Source organism: Gorilla gorilla, chromosome 10, assembly GCF_029281585.2.
Source record: "Gorilla gorilla gorilla isolate KB3781 chromosome 10, NHGRI_mGorGor1-v2.1_pri, whole genome shotgun sequence".
NCBI lineage: Eukaryota > Metazoa > Chordata > Mammalia > Primates > Hominidae > Gorilla > Gorilla gorilla.
The window spans coordinates 33866596-33885027 of record NC_073234.2 but is presented as its reverse complement, the minus strand read 5'-3'; the positions used below and the strand labels follow the sequence as shown (position 1 = coordinate 33885027).

At 37.5% G+C, this 18432-nt stretch overlaps 1 protein-coding gene across 1 annotated transcript in view; it reads right to left on the bottom strand.

Annotated features, from left to right (window-relative positions):
* The window catches only part of PIK3C2G (phosphatidylinositol-4-phosphate 3-kinase catalytic subunit type 2 gamma), a 364289-nt gene that overhangs the window by 139153 nt on the left and 206704 nt on the right, over nt 1-18432 (bottom strand). The window contains exons 19-23 of the mRNA XM_019039448.4: nt 16436-16543; nt 11830-11922; nt 10245-10374; nt 4201-4337; nt 2171-2340 (exon numbers count right to left, since the gene is read on the bottom strand). Coding sequence (XP_018894993.2) covers nt 2171-2340; nt 4201-4337; nt 10245-10374; nt 11830-11922; nt 16436-16543 — 638 coding nt within the window. The remainder of the gene's footprint in view (nt 1-2170; nt 2341-4200; nt 4338-10244; nt 10375-11829; nt 11923-16435; nt 16544-18432) is intronic.

Below are 18432 nucleotides of genomic sequence, written 5' to 3'. Positions count from 1 at the left end.
GTTCAGGAAAAAAACTGTTACATGAATAAATTTTATATACACTCAAGTATGTTAATTGACATTTGTCCCTCATAAGCTAGGTATCCCTCCTCTATGACATTCTCACGGTCTGTACATTTCTCTATCTCTGCCCTTATAACATTTTATAATAATCATTTATGTGTCTGTATTCACAGTACTTGAAAGAGTATCCCTAACTTTCATGGTAAATGCATATTAATTATCTTTGTATCTCCAATGTTTATCACAGTCCTTGGCACACAGACCATTCCCAGTGGACATTTAAGAAGCGAATGAAGGCCAGGCACGGTGGCTCACACCTCTAATCCCCACACTTTGGGAGGCCGACGCAGGAGATCACTTGAGGCCAGGAGTTCGAGACCAGCCTGGCCAACATGGCAAAACCCCATCTCTACTAAAAATACAAATATTAGCCAGGCATGGTGGCACACTCCTGTAGTCCCAGCTACTCGGGAGGCTGAGGCAGGAGAATCGCTTGAACCCAGGAGGTAGAGGTTGCAGTCAGCCAAGATCATGCCACTGCACTCTAGCCTGGGCGACAGAATGAGACTCCATCTCAAAAAAACAAAAGTAGAAGAAAAAGAAGTGAATGAATATGTGGTAAATTTTTCGAGGCTGTTTATTAAAGAAAGCAATGTATTGAAAGTAACAAAAAGTAAAATAATCCATTTGTATATATCATGTAGTTTATGTTGGCATTTTAATGCCAGGTTATGGCCATCTGGTATAAATTCGATCACATTATCTTGTAAGAAATATTATTATTTCTTATATTGAGGGGCTGTTCTGAGGCGAAAGTGACTAATTAGTCTTTGGAATGGCTTGATCCTATTTCTGCCTTCATATAAAATATATTTTTAAAGATTTTTGGTGTTCAACTTCTGATTTCCTTACTTTCGCCTTAAAGAAAATGAAACAAAACCTATTCATCTATCAGTATTACTTATTTCAGTAAATAATATAATTATTCAGTCATTTGCTAAGATAAAACAATCTAGGCATCATCCTTGAATGTTTTCTTTTCTTCTCCGACCTTCTGTGCCCCTCCTCCAGTTCATTAATCACAGCCAACGTCCAATCAATTAGCAGATCCTGTGGCTCTGTCTTCAAAATATATTCTGAATCTGTCGGTTTTTACTACTTCTACCTTTACTGGTCTCACTTTACTGCAGTAGTCTCTTCACTGGTCTCCATTACACAAGGTATCAAAGAAAGCTTTTGAAAACCACTAAAATCAAAAAGTTTCTCCTGAACTTAAAAAATAAAAGCCACACTCTCTATGCCCTCTGTGCCCTACCTGATTGGGCCTCCACCAAACTCTTCACCCTTACCTCCTACTGCCCGCCCCTCTCCATCCCATTTCCAGACTCCAGGTCTTCTTGTCACTGGAACATGCCATGCTCATTTCTGTGCTCACTGCTATTGTATGTGCTGTTCTTTCTTCCTGGAATTTTCTTCTCATGGATCTCCATGAGGTGGTCATACGGACACAGCTCTTTGTCATGTCTTCTGAGATGCCTCTTTAAAATAGTATCCCCACTCCAGTTACTTTCTATTCCATTTCTCTGCCTTAGTTTTCTAAAATAACTTCTCATTTTCTCATGTCATTTCTTAGCTTGTAAACTTGTTTAACGTCTGTCACCCCTACTAGAAAGAGATCAGGGTTTGTGTCTGTCTTGTTTACTGTTATATCCTTGAATAGTAGGTATTCCCTAAATATCTGTGGAATGATGTAAGGCTAGTTCAGTGTGGGAAGTAAGCTAGTATTAATATGTGTAGACCAGTGATGATTTGCTACGAGCAATATAGCAGATGTTTTGAGATCATCAATTCATACCTCATTGTCCATTCAAGGTTCATAAGGAAACAAACAATATTACTTCAAATGACAGACTAAAACAGGATTAGCTGCTTCTCATGGGGGAAGACCAGTTTAGTCTACTACCAATTTGAGGAAATCAAATTTGTTGCATTAAAAATCTACTTTAAAACTTTTCTTCAATCTTATTAGATATATTATCATGTTTATATTACCTTGGGGGATTTGAGAGATGGGAGCAAGTCATCAGCAGGGTTTCTATAAAATTACATGTTATACATATTGCTTAGGACACTGCTTAATTACTGTAATAAACATTTGTGCACTGACCTTTTTATCCCTCCAAATGTTTGTGCATGACCTAAGAATTTTCCAAAGTCAATATGAAACATGTGGCCCGACTTTGTCAGCATGATATTATCATTGTGACGGTCACATACTCCCAGGATGAATGTTACCACACACCAGCCAGCACAGGAGTAGAAAAAGTTCCTCAAGGCCTAATTCATTGAAAAACAATCATGCAAAAATAACAACAAAAAATGAGCAAATGCATTAGCATCAGAGGTAATCATAAAAAGTAAATGATAAGAAGCAAAATTACATAATCAGGAAAAATTTCTACATCTCAGTGGACAGGAGGGTACAGTTAAGCAGCTGATTCTTGATGTGCTACAGAAGAATACGAAACAATTGTTCTTTAGCCTAACAGATGAATGTTTTCACTGAAACTGCGGAAAATATCTCCTTCATTCAGATGGAGCTAATTTTCACTGGTTCACTAGAGAGGTTTCCTAGTGTCATTTTTTGATACCTCAAATATACAATATTGAATGATTTTTTTTCAGAGTAAAAGGAGGAACAATATGGCCCAATATTGCCTATTCCCAGAGGAATTTTAAAATATCAATGGTTGAATATTTGAAATTTTGGAATACAGAGAAAGCTATACTGAGAAATCTGTAACATTTTATGTGTATTTTTACAAATAGGTCATCAATGTAGTTGATGTCTGAAGCTGTTTGGTATAGTACATATATATCAGTGAATGCCTGTGTGGGTGCAGGCAGATTATCATTAAGTCAATTTGTGTTTATGTTTCTCTAATGAGCAGACGTTTCTTTCCAAAAATACACTTTGCGTCCAAAATGATCTCCTGGGTATACATCATTTCATCAACTTGGTGGTGTAACCAGGAATGACTGGTTGGGACAAGGTTATGGGTCTCCTAGCATGGAGGGGCTGCCTTGATGTAGTGAAGGCTAGGTCACCAGGCTACATGCTAGGGTGCCTTAGTTCTAGGTTTCCCACATGCCTAAGCAGGTCACTTAATTTGTCAATCCAAATGTTCTTCACTTAGAAAGTGAAAATAATAAAATATGTCCTTCATATGGTGGTTGTGAAGAGCGATGTATCTGGAAACAACGTAACCACAAGGATTAATGCAAAACTGAAGTTACAATTTTGGGAACAGCTAAAAAGTAGACTTCAAGGTAATTTTATCTAATTATTTATTATTTGGCCTGTAAAGCTTGTATTTTGCTCCAACACAATGTTATGGAAGTGTGGAATAGATGAACTCTGGGGTCTTTTTTATCATGGCCTTTTTATCATAGGTAGGGTGACCAATCATTCCAGTTTACCCAGGTTTGAGGAATTTCTCAAAATAAGGGGATTTCAGTGCACAGGATAGTACCAAGCAAATCTAATGGTGCATTTTTGCATGAATTAGCATTTAGGCGCTCCTTCCTCTGGGTGGACCCAGCTGTACTAGATCATAGCTTGGCAAGTGGACCAAGGACTGGTTCTAGCCACACTCATCTCCTTAGCCGAGATCCCTAATACAGGGCAGAACCTGCACAACTGTACACTGCAAGCCAGATACCAGAATGAAGTAAACATTGAGAAAAAGTGTTTGCAGTCAAATAAAACAGCACATTTGGTAAAATTATGACATACATAAACTCTATTTTGCATTTTGCAAACCATTAAAAAAAGTGGGGAATGGCAGAAGAAATGTATTGCAAAGAAAAGAAGGGATATTTATAGAAGTTGGAGATTACTTAAATGAGGTAATTTCAAGGGTTATTGTTTCTGGTGTAAGATTGATGTCAGGATGGCAGCTGAGCAAAAAAAAAAAAATCTTTATTGATAACCAGGAATTTCACCCAGAAACTAAATAAAATACAGAAACTTTTATGTAGTTAATATATCATTTAAACTGGGTCATTATTACTGGCCTGATTGAATTAGAACTCAAAGTGCACTTAATTTACTTCTCTACAAATCAGAATATCTAATGAACCAGAGCATATTCTTATTTAAGTACATTATTTAAAATGATCTGCAGCAGGACAAACCTTTTCATAATCTGCCTTTAAGTGGTTGTGCTGACTGAACCACTTTTTAATTGTATTTTCTTTCAATGGTCCTATCAGTCCAGAATGGCGATGAATCTTTGCTAGGGTCACAGCATCAGGTACCATCTGCACCAATCCTGGTAGAGAAAAAAAAAAGATTACAGAGACAATTCCTTCATCACAGGATGAGGGAGCCTTAGGAAATATAACAACAATAGCTTCCAGCACTACTGGATTACCCCTTTCCTTTTCAAATCTTCTTTTCTGGAGGAGGCTTATCTAGATGCATCTCTTTCTAATTCTTCCCAAAATCCTGGAGAACAATGAGGCTACTTGTGTTTGGATCGGATTAATCAGAAGCAGCTTTAATATTTTTTCTAGAGCTATGGTAGCAAGCCAATCTTGATGATGAACAGAGACCCCACTGAGTAGTGAATTAATTATCACATGGCTGGTGCACTCATTTACAGTTTAAGTGAGGACATTTAAGCTTGGATAACAAATATATTTACAATTTAAGGGAGCCAAATACACTCTCCATAACAAACATTGCACATATATTATAAAAATCAATGTTCGGGTTAAAAAAACCTTCACAGTTAAATGTTACATTTCCGGGAGTGAACAGAATAACTCAGCAGTGAACATCTAGAGAGCCACCTGCTCCTTCCTTCTCAGTCAACATTAAAGAGAAACTACAATAGTAATTTTTTTTAAAGGGAGCATATATTGATTGAACTTAAATAGGAACTTTGCTCCGCTGGCCATATATCCATCAAGGCTTTTTTTTACTGTGCTCGTAAGGTTATTGGAATGTAACTATTTGCAAACCTTCTGATTTTTATACTGTACAGAACAGCAATTTAGATCCAGTACTTAAAGCTCTCTCAGGGATAATGTCTACAAAACAACCCGCAAAGTACAGTATTATAAATAAAGTCATTAAAATAAAGTCTAGAGTTTCTGATTTCCATAGTCTCGACAATTGCAGGAGTTGCAAACTCAAATTCCCAGAGAGACGAGGGACACAAATATAACTATATGAACAGAGAGATGGTTGAGTTTTTTAAATTGACCATTTAATGATCTACCTAAAAAGCATTCAAATTAAACAACATTAAAGTAGATTATGGTGGTGATAAACAAAAGATTTATCTGTGCTGAATTCGGTCAGCTACAGCTAGTTTGCAGCCTTAATTTCTCTTAACATCTGATAGTCCTGTTGTGATCATTGGGCATCTACATTTGTGGATCAGAAGGAAATTTCACATCCCAGAGACAGGTCCTGGGAATATCCATAGTATTATGACACTTCTCCCTTCTCTCCTAATAGTATTTGGCTGTTGCCCAGGTTTTCTCATGTGTGTTAAGGGAGATAGCAGATTTAAAACATTTTATGTCAGTAGGTGATGCTTTTTAATCCTGAAAATTTCCCTCCTCATTTTTCCAGTTCCTCTATTTAATACTTCCTGAAGAAAGTCACTTTCTACATGGTTGCTGAGTGTTTCAATGCCATCTTACCTTTGACCGTGCCAAAAATTAGGACTTAGATGATTCCACCTTTTTCGATACTTTGCTGCAGCAATGTCAATTGCTTTTCCAACTACGTTGATCTAGGGAGTTAATGTTTGCTAAATCCCAAGACACTGATCACAAGCCTTGAATTGCTGACTATCCAGAAAACCTTGTACCTAATTTATAGGTACAAGGTGGCTAAATTGTGGCTAAATCATGGTGGCTAAATTCTGCTCATTAATTGAAATCATAAATTACATTTTATACATTTTAAGCTAGTATATATCATACACTGTTTAAATTCTTCGAACATAAGTCTGTGTACATAGAGTAATATGTGTGGTTTCACTCTTATAGTCCTTTAATGCAATATTTCTCAAATTTTAATGCAACAAATAACTCTGTTGTATGGTTTAGCTGTGTCCCCAGTCAAATCTCATCTCAAATTATAATCCCCATAATCCCCACGTGTGGAAGGAGAGACCTGGTGGGAGGTGATCAGATCACGTGGACAGTTTTCCCCCATGCTGTTCTCAAGATAGTGAGCGAGTTCTCACAAGATTTGATGGCTTTATTAATGTTTAGCAGGTCCCCATTCTCCCCCTTTTTTTCCTGCCACCTTGTGAAAAAGGCTCTTGCTTCCACTTCACCTTCCGCCATGAATGTAAGTTTCCTGAGGCCTCCCCAGCGATGTGGAACTGTGAGCCATTTAACCTCTTTCCTTTATTAATTACCCAGTCCAGGTGTGTCCGGAATTGCTGGGTTCCTGGTCTCACTGACTTCAAGAATGAAGCCGCGGACCCTCGCGGTGAGTGTTACAGCTCTTAAGGTGGCGCGTCTGGAGTTTGTTCTTTCTGATGTTAGGATGTGTTCTGAGTTTCTTCCTTCTGGTGGGTTCCTGGTCTCGCTGGCTCAGGAGTGAAGCTGCGGACCTAGGCGGTGAGTGTTACAGCTCTTAAGGTGGTGTGTCTGGAGTTGTTCGTTCCTCCCGGTGGGTTCGTGGTCTCGCTGGTTTCAGGAGTGAAGCTACAGACTTTCGGGGTGAGTGTTACAGCTCATAAAAGCAGTGTGGACCCAAAGAGTGAGCAGCAGCAAGATTTATTGCAAAGAGCAAGAGAACAAAGCTTCCACAGTGCAGAAGGGGACCCGAGTGGGTTGCCACTGCTGGCTTGGGCAGCCTGCTTTTATTCTCTTATCTGGCTCCACCCACATCCTGCTGATTGGTAGAGCCGAGTGGTCTGTTTTGACAGGAGGCTGATTGGTGCATTCACAAACCCTGAGCTAGACACATGGTACTGATTGGTGTGTTTACAAACCTCGAGCTAGATACAGAGTGCTGATTGGTGTATTTACAATCCCTTAGCTAGACATAAAGGTTCTCCACGTCCCAGCTTGCAGTGAGCTGAGATTGTGCCATTGCACTCCAGCCTGGGCGACACAGCGAGACTCCATCTCAAAAAAAAAAAAAAAAAAAAAAGGTTCTCCACATCCCCACCAGAGTAGCTAGATATAGAGTGTCCATTGGTGCATTCACAAACCCTGAGCCAGACACAGGGTGCTGATTGGTGTGTTTACAAACCTTGAGCCAGATACAGAGTGCCTGCGGATTGGTGTATTTACAATCCCTGAGGTAGAGGTAAAGGTTCTCCACGTCCCTACCAGACTCAGGAGCCCAGCTGGCGTCAGCCAGTGGATCTCGCATTGGGGCTGCAGGTGGAGCCGCCTGCCAGTCCTGCGCCCTGCGCCCACACTCCTCAGCCCTTGGGTGGTCGATGGGACTCGGCGCCGTGGAGCAGGGGGCCGCGCTCGTAGGGGAGGCTCCGCCTGCACAGGAGCACACGGAGGCGTGGGGGAGGCTCAGGCATGGCTGGCTGCAGGTCCCGAGCCTTGCCCCGCGGGAAGGCAGCTAAGGCCGGCGAGAAATCCAGCGCAGCGCTGGTGGGCCGGCACTGCTGGGGGACCCAGCACACCCTCCGCCGCTGCTGGCCAAGGTGCCAAGCTCCTCATTGCCCGGGCCCGCAGGGCCGCCCGGCCGCTCCGAGTGCGGGGCCCGCCAAGCCCACGCCCACCTGGAACTCCAGCCGGCCGGCAAGCACTGGGCGCAGCCCGGTTCCCGCCCGCGCCTCTCCCTCCATAACTCCCCGCAAGCTGAGGGAGCCGGCTCCGGCCTTGGCCAGCCCAGAAAGGGGCTCCCACACAGCAGCGGCGGGCTGAAGGGCTCCTCAAGTGCCGCCAAAGTGGGAGCCCAGGCAGAGGAGGGCCCCAGAGCGAGCGAGGGCTGTGAGGACTGCCAGCACGCTGTCACCTCTCACAGGTATTTATAGCAGTGTGAAAATGCACTAATATGTTTGGAGATTTTGTTAAAATGTTCTAATTGAGTATGGCAGGGACGCGGCCTGAGATTCTGCATTTCTAACAAGTTCCTAGGTGATGTCAGTGCTGTGGGTCTCCGGTTCACACTTTAAGTAGCAAGGCTCTTAGGGATAAAATTACTCAAGGTGGTGTTATATGAGGCGGTGTCTTTCAGACAAGGGTGCATAAGAAACACCTGAGCAGCTTTTTGCAATCAACCTTTGAGCCTCTCCTCCACCTCCAGGGAAGTCTGATTTAGTGCACTTGGGTTGGGGGTAGGTTGTATCTATTCTTTCCATCCCCCTATGTAATTTTTATGTTCAAAGTTGGAGGACCAATGATAAAATAAATCCTGATGAATTTTTATTTGCCCTGAAAATTTCTCTCAGAACTCCTAGGACATTACATACAAAGTGACCATGAGAATGATACTCAACAATAATGTTGATAAAGTCATGGAAACTTCATGGAAACTGGAGTTTACTCTTCTCAAGGGCACAACTCTATTTAGCTCATTTTAGCATGCATTTCCCATCTCACGTTGTGACATTTCTTGAGAAAAGTAGGTATTCAGTAAGCCTTGGAACCTGATTAAAAATGCAACCTAATCTTCTAAAAATGATATTTGTTTTAATGATCTCTATTTTTCTTGAAGAATTAGTTTGTCAGTATAATGCCCTCTGAAATCTTACAGCTATTGAAGGTTGTTGTTGGTGGACAGAGAAGAAAAATAACTTTTGTCTTGCGACATCTGCAACTTTGGATAAGTCTATAGTTATTTCTGCTGAATTATTTTATTAACTAAAAGATTCAGCCTTGGTTACATTCTATGATTATAAATAGAAATGAGATGAAATTTAAAAATTCCACTGGGATCAGTAATTTATTCAATATCTGGAGAAAAGGTGATTCATGTAACATCAAAAATCTCAGCTTGGATTATGTAGCATTATTCTATTTCAGCATTTTAGGATAGGAAAGCATTAGGTTACTTACTTGAGGAAAAGTAGGGTAAGATGCAAGGAATAACAATCTCATGGTAGCAAGGATAAATGACTGTTGTAGGAACTAGAGATTTAGAAAGTATTTAGAGTGGGACACTTGGCATGGAAGTAGGAGCCCTGTTATCAGAATCAAATCAATTGGCTAGTATGACTGTAATGCAGTCATTGTAAGGTATTAAGTGGCGAGTGAATTTGGAGGTGTTTTCATACTTAGCATCTAAAATCTCAAGTGTTGACTGGGGTATTGAGCCTGCTGGTGGGACCTCAGGCAGTGAGGATCCATGGCATGACAGTTCTCTTGTGATGACAGGTTTAAATTGTAGCTCTGCTTGAATTAAAAAAAAAAAAAAAATGACTACGTGGTCTAGATCCCCTCTCCAGTTCTATGATTTCATCCCTTTGTTTATGCATATGTATCTGCTATAATTCATACCAATTAATTTAATAAAATTCTAAGTGGCAATGGTTATATGTAAAAAAAATTTATAAGATATCTTAGATACTGTTGTCTCTTTAATTTGGCATTATTGTAATTAAGTGCAATTCTACCTCTGATGTTTTAGTAATAATTTGGGTGGTCTATTGACATTACTTTCACTGAAAATGTACATAAGTATAATTATGTTTTCATATTGATTTCTTGGCTTTTATAAAGGAAAAGAAATGCTGACATATGTTCAATATTTACATGTGTGGCCAACATTGACTGTTGATATTTTATCTACTCAAAAGTCTTTTAGAAATTAAATTAAGGTTTATAATGTGTTTAGAATTTCCAGAACTCCTTTCAGCACTTGAAAATGTGTAGACTTTGTGTTAATAAGTAACAATTGTATTCTTTTAAAAATGAGTAGGCTTTATATTAGAAAATGAGAAAAATAACAGTAAGTTATTAATGAAACTCACTCTTAAAGACACATAAAATAAAATCACAGTTAACATTTGTAATGTGAAGGTCCTAATTAATACCTAAAAGCATATTATGCTTTATATAAATTCTGTTGGCTTATCATTTTTGAAAATAATTCTTTTAAAAAAAGAAGAATGTGTATAGTTCTTTGGATTTTCAAACTTGTAGTTTAAAATGAAAGCTGGAGAAAGTTTTGTAGCCTATTACTAGTGAATGTGTGAAATAAATAACGTGAGCCAGCGCACTTTCTAATCTATACTGACCTTGGTCTTTTCCTGTGGATAGACATCTATAAATGATCATTTGCATATCCAAGCCTTCCTGCAGCCAAATATTGTCCATCACTTGAATAATCTGCAGAACAAGCATATCCTGACGAAGATCATCTCCAGCCTGTTAAAAACAAAATTATAGACCCTGGGTTTTTCCTTGAATTTCATTAAAAGCAGTCAAATACAGTACATGTCACTTTTCTTCTTGGATACATTTCTAGCCTGACTTAGAGTGGTTTTAATGGTTTTGTTAGCACTAAAATTACCTTGTGTTTCTGATAAAAAAAATTTTTAAATGAGAACTTCCCTTTAAATAATTACAGAAGCTTCAACCATCAAATTAGAGGTGCTGCTTGGAATGCTGTTCCTTGATAATAATTTTCAATTTATTATCCACGTGTGATTTCTCAAAGTCTGGCAAAGACAGGCTGGATGAATGTTTATTCAAATTTCAAACTTAGCCAGAGAGATCTCTAAGTGAAACATTATTTGATATGTCATAAATTTATGCACCGATATGCAGTTAGAATACCAAGAGCTTCTTGACTAGGAGTATAAATAGCATCCATATGATTGATTAGACTTTAAATCAGTGATTTCTCAAATTATTTTGAAGATAGTTAAAAGGTTTTCAGAGAAAATAATTTTTGATAATAATAAGAAATGATAAAGTGGTGATAGTTATGTATTGGTTAAGGAGATTGCATATGTCCAAAGGGGAAGGATAGTTCTATCCTTTTAAACAAATAAGAATTTTCGTTTTGAAAACACTTTCTAAATTATACACGGAAAATCCTGCCAAGATAAGATTTTGTGTTTTCTTTTTTCCCCTTCATCAAAAGTACAGCATTGTGGGACCACTAACTCTTGAGGTGACATGACAAAGCAAAAGTGTGGGCACACTACTCATTATCCTCCAAAATAGACAGCGAGAATTCACCAAAGATTCACTCTGAGACCTTGTTGCACGGGCTTGGCTGAATAATTGGCCAAATAAACTGGAAGATGGGCATATTCTTACTTTTTACCCTTATCTCCCTCTCTGTTCCCTCTTTCCTACGTGCTTATAAACCAGTTACTACCTTTTCTCTGTGTTTCCAATGGGATTAATGATGAAGACTGAAATGTCCCATATTTACTTTTTTATTAAAAAAAAACCTCACATTACTAAAATGAACAAGTGCTAGCAGGCAAGAATTTAATGTTACATTAACTTATGTCATTTCAGTTCCAGTTAATTTTGATCCCAATTTAGTATCTAGACCAAAATAAAACTTTCCTCACATTCAACTTTATCTGCCTCTTAAAAGCAATCATATCACTTCATTTACTGAATTATATTCTCTTAGGTTTTGCACTGAAGGCTCCCTGGCTTTGAGCCAGTAATGTTTGATTTATTGCCAATTGGAGTTTGGCACATACTATATATAATCCTGTAAAAAGGCAGACTCTAAAATAACTGAAAAACCTATGTGTTGTTGCTGGAGGAAAACAGCCACAACAATTTCTTTTTGTGAGTAATAAATCGATAGTTCTGTGTATGGAATCAATTCATGTTTTAAGAGCGCTACCATACCTTAAAAATAATGCTGATGTTTTTGCCCATCGGATTAGCATTGATGAAAGTAATCTTCAATGGCAAAGCATTAGATGTAAAATATGAACATGCCTATAGGAAAAGAAAAAGGGAAAACTAGTGAGCAAAATAAATCAACCCCCGACCCCCAAAAAGCAAACCTTTTCCCCAAAATCATAGCCCCTTGCAGACTTTGTTGTATGAACAAATGTAACACATATGAATAATTTTTATACTTTGGAACACAAAAACATACAAATTTTAAAAATTTTAGTCTATCAACTGGAGCCTTTACTTTGAAACCAAGGAGCCAGCTTTTTGACAGATTACAGATCTTCAACCATGCTTTTTCCTCAGTGAACAGTAGTGATATGTTTGAGGTTTAAATGAACTAAGCAGTGTATGAATATTGGCTTATGCTAGCTGGTTAGTAGATAAAAGTTAAAATTTTATTTTAAAAACTTTATTTCCTTTCCATTATTTCTACCTTGCAGAATACTTTAAGGAAAAATAGATAGAAAGTTAAGAAAGACTTGAGTTCAAATCTAAGCTTTATAACTAATTTGCTGTAAAGTGGAGAAAGTAACCTCTCCCTCATACATCTTTGTGATAGATTCAGGAACTAATGGATATAAAATACCTTTCACAGTGCCTGACACTAATCAGGTACTTTGAAAAATCCTTACATTTTTCATTATCTTTTAGTTAATGAACACTTTCTTGTTTTTATAAATAGTAGTACAACATATTTTGTCTTCTCATTTCCAGTAATTACACCTTCCATTTGCATTTTCAGCTTTGTGATGTTGACTACTTTTCACTCTACTTTGCTAGTTGCCTGTTTTCCTCTTATTTTCTTACAATTAAGCATTGAAAAGCTGTATGTCTTTAGGCTATTAGAGAGTTCATGATGGCATTGAAGACTTCACTCAATATAAAGAAAGGAAGAAGACTCTATGCTTTCAATTTATCAACTTATTAAAATATGACATCAATGCATGTTGAAAGATCAGCTTGAACAACGTTATCTACAAGAAGTCTGAAATTAGAAGTTGAGAGAAAATATCTATTTCTTAACTGACCTATCAACACAAATCTAACCCAATATCTTAACTAAACACAAACCCTTGCTTACTGAATCATAAGCAAGAGTTTAAGAGATGGAAAATAGATATTTTCTATTTTCAATTTGAAAAATCGAATTGATTCAGTAAGCAAGGGATTGTTTAGTTAGAAATTGGGTTAGATTTGTGTTGATAGGTCAGTTAAGAAATAGATATTTTATAGATAAATGTAGATGTTTTATCTAGAAACAAAAATAGATGTTTTATAGTTTTATGGGTGAGGATGCTTGTTAAGCAATGAAATTCTGTTGCAAAAGTCAGCTAATTAGGGATCACATGACCATATATCATGGTATTGAATTAGCAAATTCTGTATGAGGCAAGAAATGAGTGTAGATCAGTGGTTTTTAAATTCTGCTCATTGAATATGTGGGGAATCTGTTTGAGTTATCCCAAGTTCAGGGAGGCTGAAGGCAAGGCTTAGCCTATCTTTTTAACTACCGCCCAGAGACATTCTGCTTTTATTGTTTCATATCTTGGTTTTCATGTGTGGTATATATTTGAGTGATTGTCAAAAATATGTATTCAACAACTAGTATGCACATTATATGCTAAAAAAGAAACACTACATCTACCCTCACAAAGCCTATTAAATTTGGTTGTACACACACAGACACACACCCACACCCACCCACACACACACACACACACACACATATTAAGTTGAAAATAATTCACAGGATAGTTTATCATCATTGAATGAAGCCACATTTTAAGAAAAAAATTTTCAGAGTTTTACTAGATCTTGAAGATTTTGAGGGACATAGATTAGCAAATAGACAGAAGCAAGGGTTTTCTAGATAGAAAGAGGCAAATGATAAGATATTAGATTAGAGTGATAGTTATAAAGTAGATTGGAATGCCCATGGATGGAAGAATTAATCAGAGTCTTAGAGGAGGATTTTATGGAGATGGTATAATAAGATAGAAAAGCTGGAAGAAAGGAAGATAGGATCTCTGTCCTTGAGAAGCACACATTAACGACAGAGATCTAAAAATTAGTTGAAAAAGAGACCAGTAAGTAAATGAAATACCTGGTCCTTGTTTTCCCTAAGTAGTGGGGAAGAATTGCATTCAGTTCCTCCCACTCTCCCACTTGGTCCATCCTTTAGTGATTTAAAAGGAAATAGGGAATGGTTCATTGTGATTAATGGTTTGTGGGTAAGGGTGGGAGGCAAAGGTTGAGAATTTGTCTTATAAAGACAGTTTAGCTCAGACCTGAGCCCCTTGCTCTTTGCCTTTGAGAGCCATGCTTTAAGAAACGAATTGAGCCATACCTGAGTGCTTCTCCCCAGTATAGTTGGGTGATAGTGATAGAATGCTGATTAAAGGCTTTCCCATGCTCACTGCATTCACAGGGCTCCTTTCCAGTGTGAACTCTCTGGTGCACAATCACTTGTGAACTATAATGGCTCACACAATCATATAACAGCTTTCACACTATCATTGCATTTATAAGATTTCTCCCCACAATGGGTTGTCTGATGTACCACAAGACTGGCACTATAACTGAATATCTTCCCATACCCATTATATTTGTAGGGTTTCTTAACAGTGTGAATTCTCTGATGTATAATGAGGCGTGAGTTTTGACTACACATTTCCATGCTTATCATATTTATAGGGCTTTTGGCAGGTGTGAACTCTCTGACACAGAATAAGACATTTACTCAGACCAAATGCCTTGTCACACTGCATTCAAAAGGTATGAATTTTCTCATAGTCAACAAGTTAAGAGCTCTCATAGACGGTTTCTCCAAACTGCTTCCATTTAAATAAGTTTTTTATATGACCCTCAGTGTGTAGGCTCTGATGTCAAATAAGACATTTAGTTTGAATGAAGGCCTTGCTATATTCATCATGCTTATAAGGATTCTCCCTAGTGTGGATTCTCCAGTAGTTGATAAGGTTTCTGTTGAAACAGAGAGCTTTTCCATACTCATTTCAACTGTAAGGTTTCTCACTTCTTTGTTCAATGGGACTGGAGGATAGATTCAAATGTTTCCCAAGATGGTGTCACCTGGCCATGTCTGTCCTGTTCATTGTTGTACCTATAGGTGCCCAACCGTGTGCCTGGCATAGCTAGTCAGAGCAAATGGAACCAGACAGTGGTTCTACTTTGGACAGCTTCTGCAGGAAAAGTACTGCTAACCATAGGGTGCTATATAGGGAAGGAGTGTGGTCCCACCTGCAGCACTAGGGGCGGTGACTCCTGGGCAGCTGACCCCTGGCCCAGCCGGTGCACCTGCACATGCCAAACTTATATGTAATTTTAAGTGAAAAAAAAACAAAAACAAAAACACTCTTCTCCTTTAAAACAAGCAGCCAATAAAGCAAAAGCAAAAACAAGCAAACAAAAAATACATGGACTCAGTGATCCCTGTTGTTCTTTCTACATTAAGGTACAGTGTCTTTGAAATGCTGAGTTCCTACATATGCGCAGCATTAGACAAGAATACTGCTGACGATGAAAAAGTTGGGCAATTTTTTGAAAATTAGTAATGATTTGGATTTCAGCCCAGACAGACATATCTCAGTTTAAGGAATTTGAAGCCTTATTTTGTTATGTTTCAAAATATATTTATGAAGCATATCAAAAAATTTGCAGGGAGTCTTACTTGTGGCAAAGTGATAAAGATGATGGTATCAAGTTTTTAGCAAAACATTTTACATTCACAGTAATAATGGTCTAATTTTTCACCTAATTATTGGGTTTGTTTTCTTGACTGTCTTATGACTTCAGTTAGGTAACATTTATTGTCCATGCATGATAGCTTAACCTCTTCACTTTTAAATCTAACATATCCATAATTTTCTCTGTTAGTGTCTTTGTACTCTTGGGCTTTTGAGAAGGAAGATAATAAAGCTTATCAGGAACAAGGGAGAAAGAATGATTCTAAGTCAGAGAAGTGTGACTGAAGAGGTACCATATGACAGAGGATTAGGAAGAGAAGGCTTAGGAAGTTGTGAGTCTAACAATGCCAAGATGGGCTTTCCAGGCGTGAGTAAAATCACAAACTATATGACACACTGACATATTAGAATCAATAAATTTTAAATCGAATCAAAATAGAAATGTTGTAGCTAATGACTAATGTTCGTGTACTAGGTATGGTTATGCACATAGTCTAAATAAACCATGAAATTATACCCAGCCTGTGTGGGGTCACCAAATCAATAATTTTAAATGAGTCAAGAAATTAACCCAGCGATATGTTCCTCTATGTTCCTCTATTTTTTTTTTCACTGAACTGATGGATAGTTTGTTTCCAAATAAACAAATCATATGATAAGGCCAATGTGATCCCAACTGGTCTTAGTGTATCAAAGGGAAAACACAATGTAAATGGATTCAGTTACTTTTTCGTTAAAATAATTGCAATGTCAACTTACGAATTCTTTTTGCCATTTCAAACATATACAATGAACTAAACTATACAAAACAGAAATATTCCATTAATCTGAGGAATAAGTTGACTTACATCGTGATCAATCCCTTTTATACATAGGGCAGGGTTCAGAGGAAGATGACAAGTATTTACATCTTGAAAGAACTCTTCTAGTCTGCCAGTTTCTTTCTTCAGTACCTCCTGTGAAAAATCATTAGAAAAAGGATTTAAGAAAATGTAAAGAACTTGACTTTTCCTTCAGGTTATAATTTTCTTCTATTGATTAAATGAATTCTTGAATTCAGGGTTACACACTTGGATGACTTTGGGGTCAGGCAGGTGATGTATTCAGGCGTGAGAAGACAGTGGGCTAAAGACAATAGGGCATGTTGGAGAAATGGGAAACTAAAGCATGCATGCCCTTTCTAAAGGACCTCAAATTCAACTAAAAATAAAAACCAAACAAAGCACTGTACTGTTCAAACAAAACATAAAAGGGTTGGACTTGACCTGCGTGGCCGCCAATTTGGAAACCCTGCTTTATGTAATTATTAACATGATCATTTTCTGATAATTTTCTGAAATCTGAGTTTGTGACTCTCAAAATTACACTCAATAGTATAGTGCATTTTACAAAAAAAAAATTACGTACAGTAGTAACAACAGTGACAAAAATTCAATTGCATAATGCTGTCAAAAATGATAATATGTAGGAACAAATAGTTTACTGGACATCAATGTGTATATTTCTGTTATTTACTCCTTCCTACACTCCACTATACTCATGGCAGCTCAGATATCACAAACAACACCTTTAAATTGTGCATCCTATGACAAAAGAGATAGGAAATAATTACAATTCATCACAAAACAAAGCTTCTTTTAGTCCACTTTCACATATGCATGATGGAGTACTATCCAACCATAAAAAGGAATGAGATCCTGTCATTTGCAACAACATGGATGGAACTGGAGGTCGTTATGTTACGTGAAATAAGCCAGACACAGGAAGACAAATATCACATGTTCTCACTTATCTGTGACAGTTAAAATTGAAAACAATTGAACTAATGGAGACTGAGAGTAGGAGGATGGTTACTAGAGGCTGAGAAGGGTCGTCAGTGCAGCAGGGGGCAGGGGGAATAGTTAATGGATACAAAAAAGTGTTATAGTAAATTAGAAAGACTTACTATTTGTTAGCACGAGGTAACTATGGTAGAAAATTTTTTTGTGCATTTTAAAATTGAAAATTAAAAAAGAAACTTTTTGAGCCCAATGCAGAAGACAAGGATATCATATTAATAATGTTCACTCAGCTCTCAAGAGTTTCTTAGCTTTTACTCCTGGCTTATTGGCAAATAATAGAATCCACAGCTCCCAGAATCCAGAAGAGCAAAGTGTAGAGAGAAAAGTTGCATTACAGCCCTCTGTGTGTGTTGTTCTCCTTTGCCTCATCTATACTTGGGTTTGCCTGGCAGATATCATGGAGAGGAATCTCTGCTCCCTTCGTTTAAGTAAAGTCTCTTCCCAGTTCATATAGTTATACTTAATTAGTGCTTTTTTAAGTAGAAAAGTAGCCATTAGGAACTTAAATTGTGAGAAATTATTATTTCTTAAATTGTGAGAAATTATAAATGCCTCTTCCACCTCTTCCTTTTCCTCTTCCTATTTTCCTATGTGAAGACATGTTATCACAAAAGCAGCCAGTCAAGGCAAGATAAATATATTTACCTGAGTGAATAATGTCAATATCACTCTGGTACTTGAAGCGAATGATCAAAAAAAGCACCAGAATTATTTAGCTATAACGTATATCTTAAACATGTGAGGAATTTTAAAACATAGGAGATAAAGACCAAACCTTCACACAAACTTCTGTAAATTTTAAATCAATTTATTTAACTTGCCATCAACTTTTTGTCTACCATTACAAAATAATTAATGAACTTGTAGTAACATTTAAAAAATCATAGAAATTTTTTTTGCATTGCTTATCCTATTATATGCCTTAAGGCTCCTCTGTGTACTGGAGTCTATATATCTCCCATTTAAAAATTAATTCCAAACTTTTGCTTTTTTATTTTCCATTT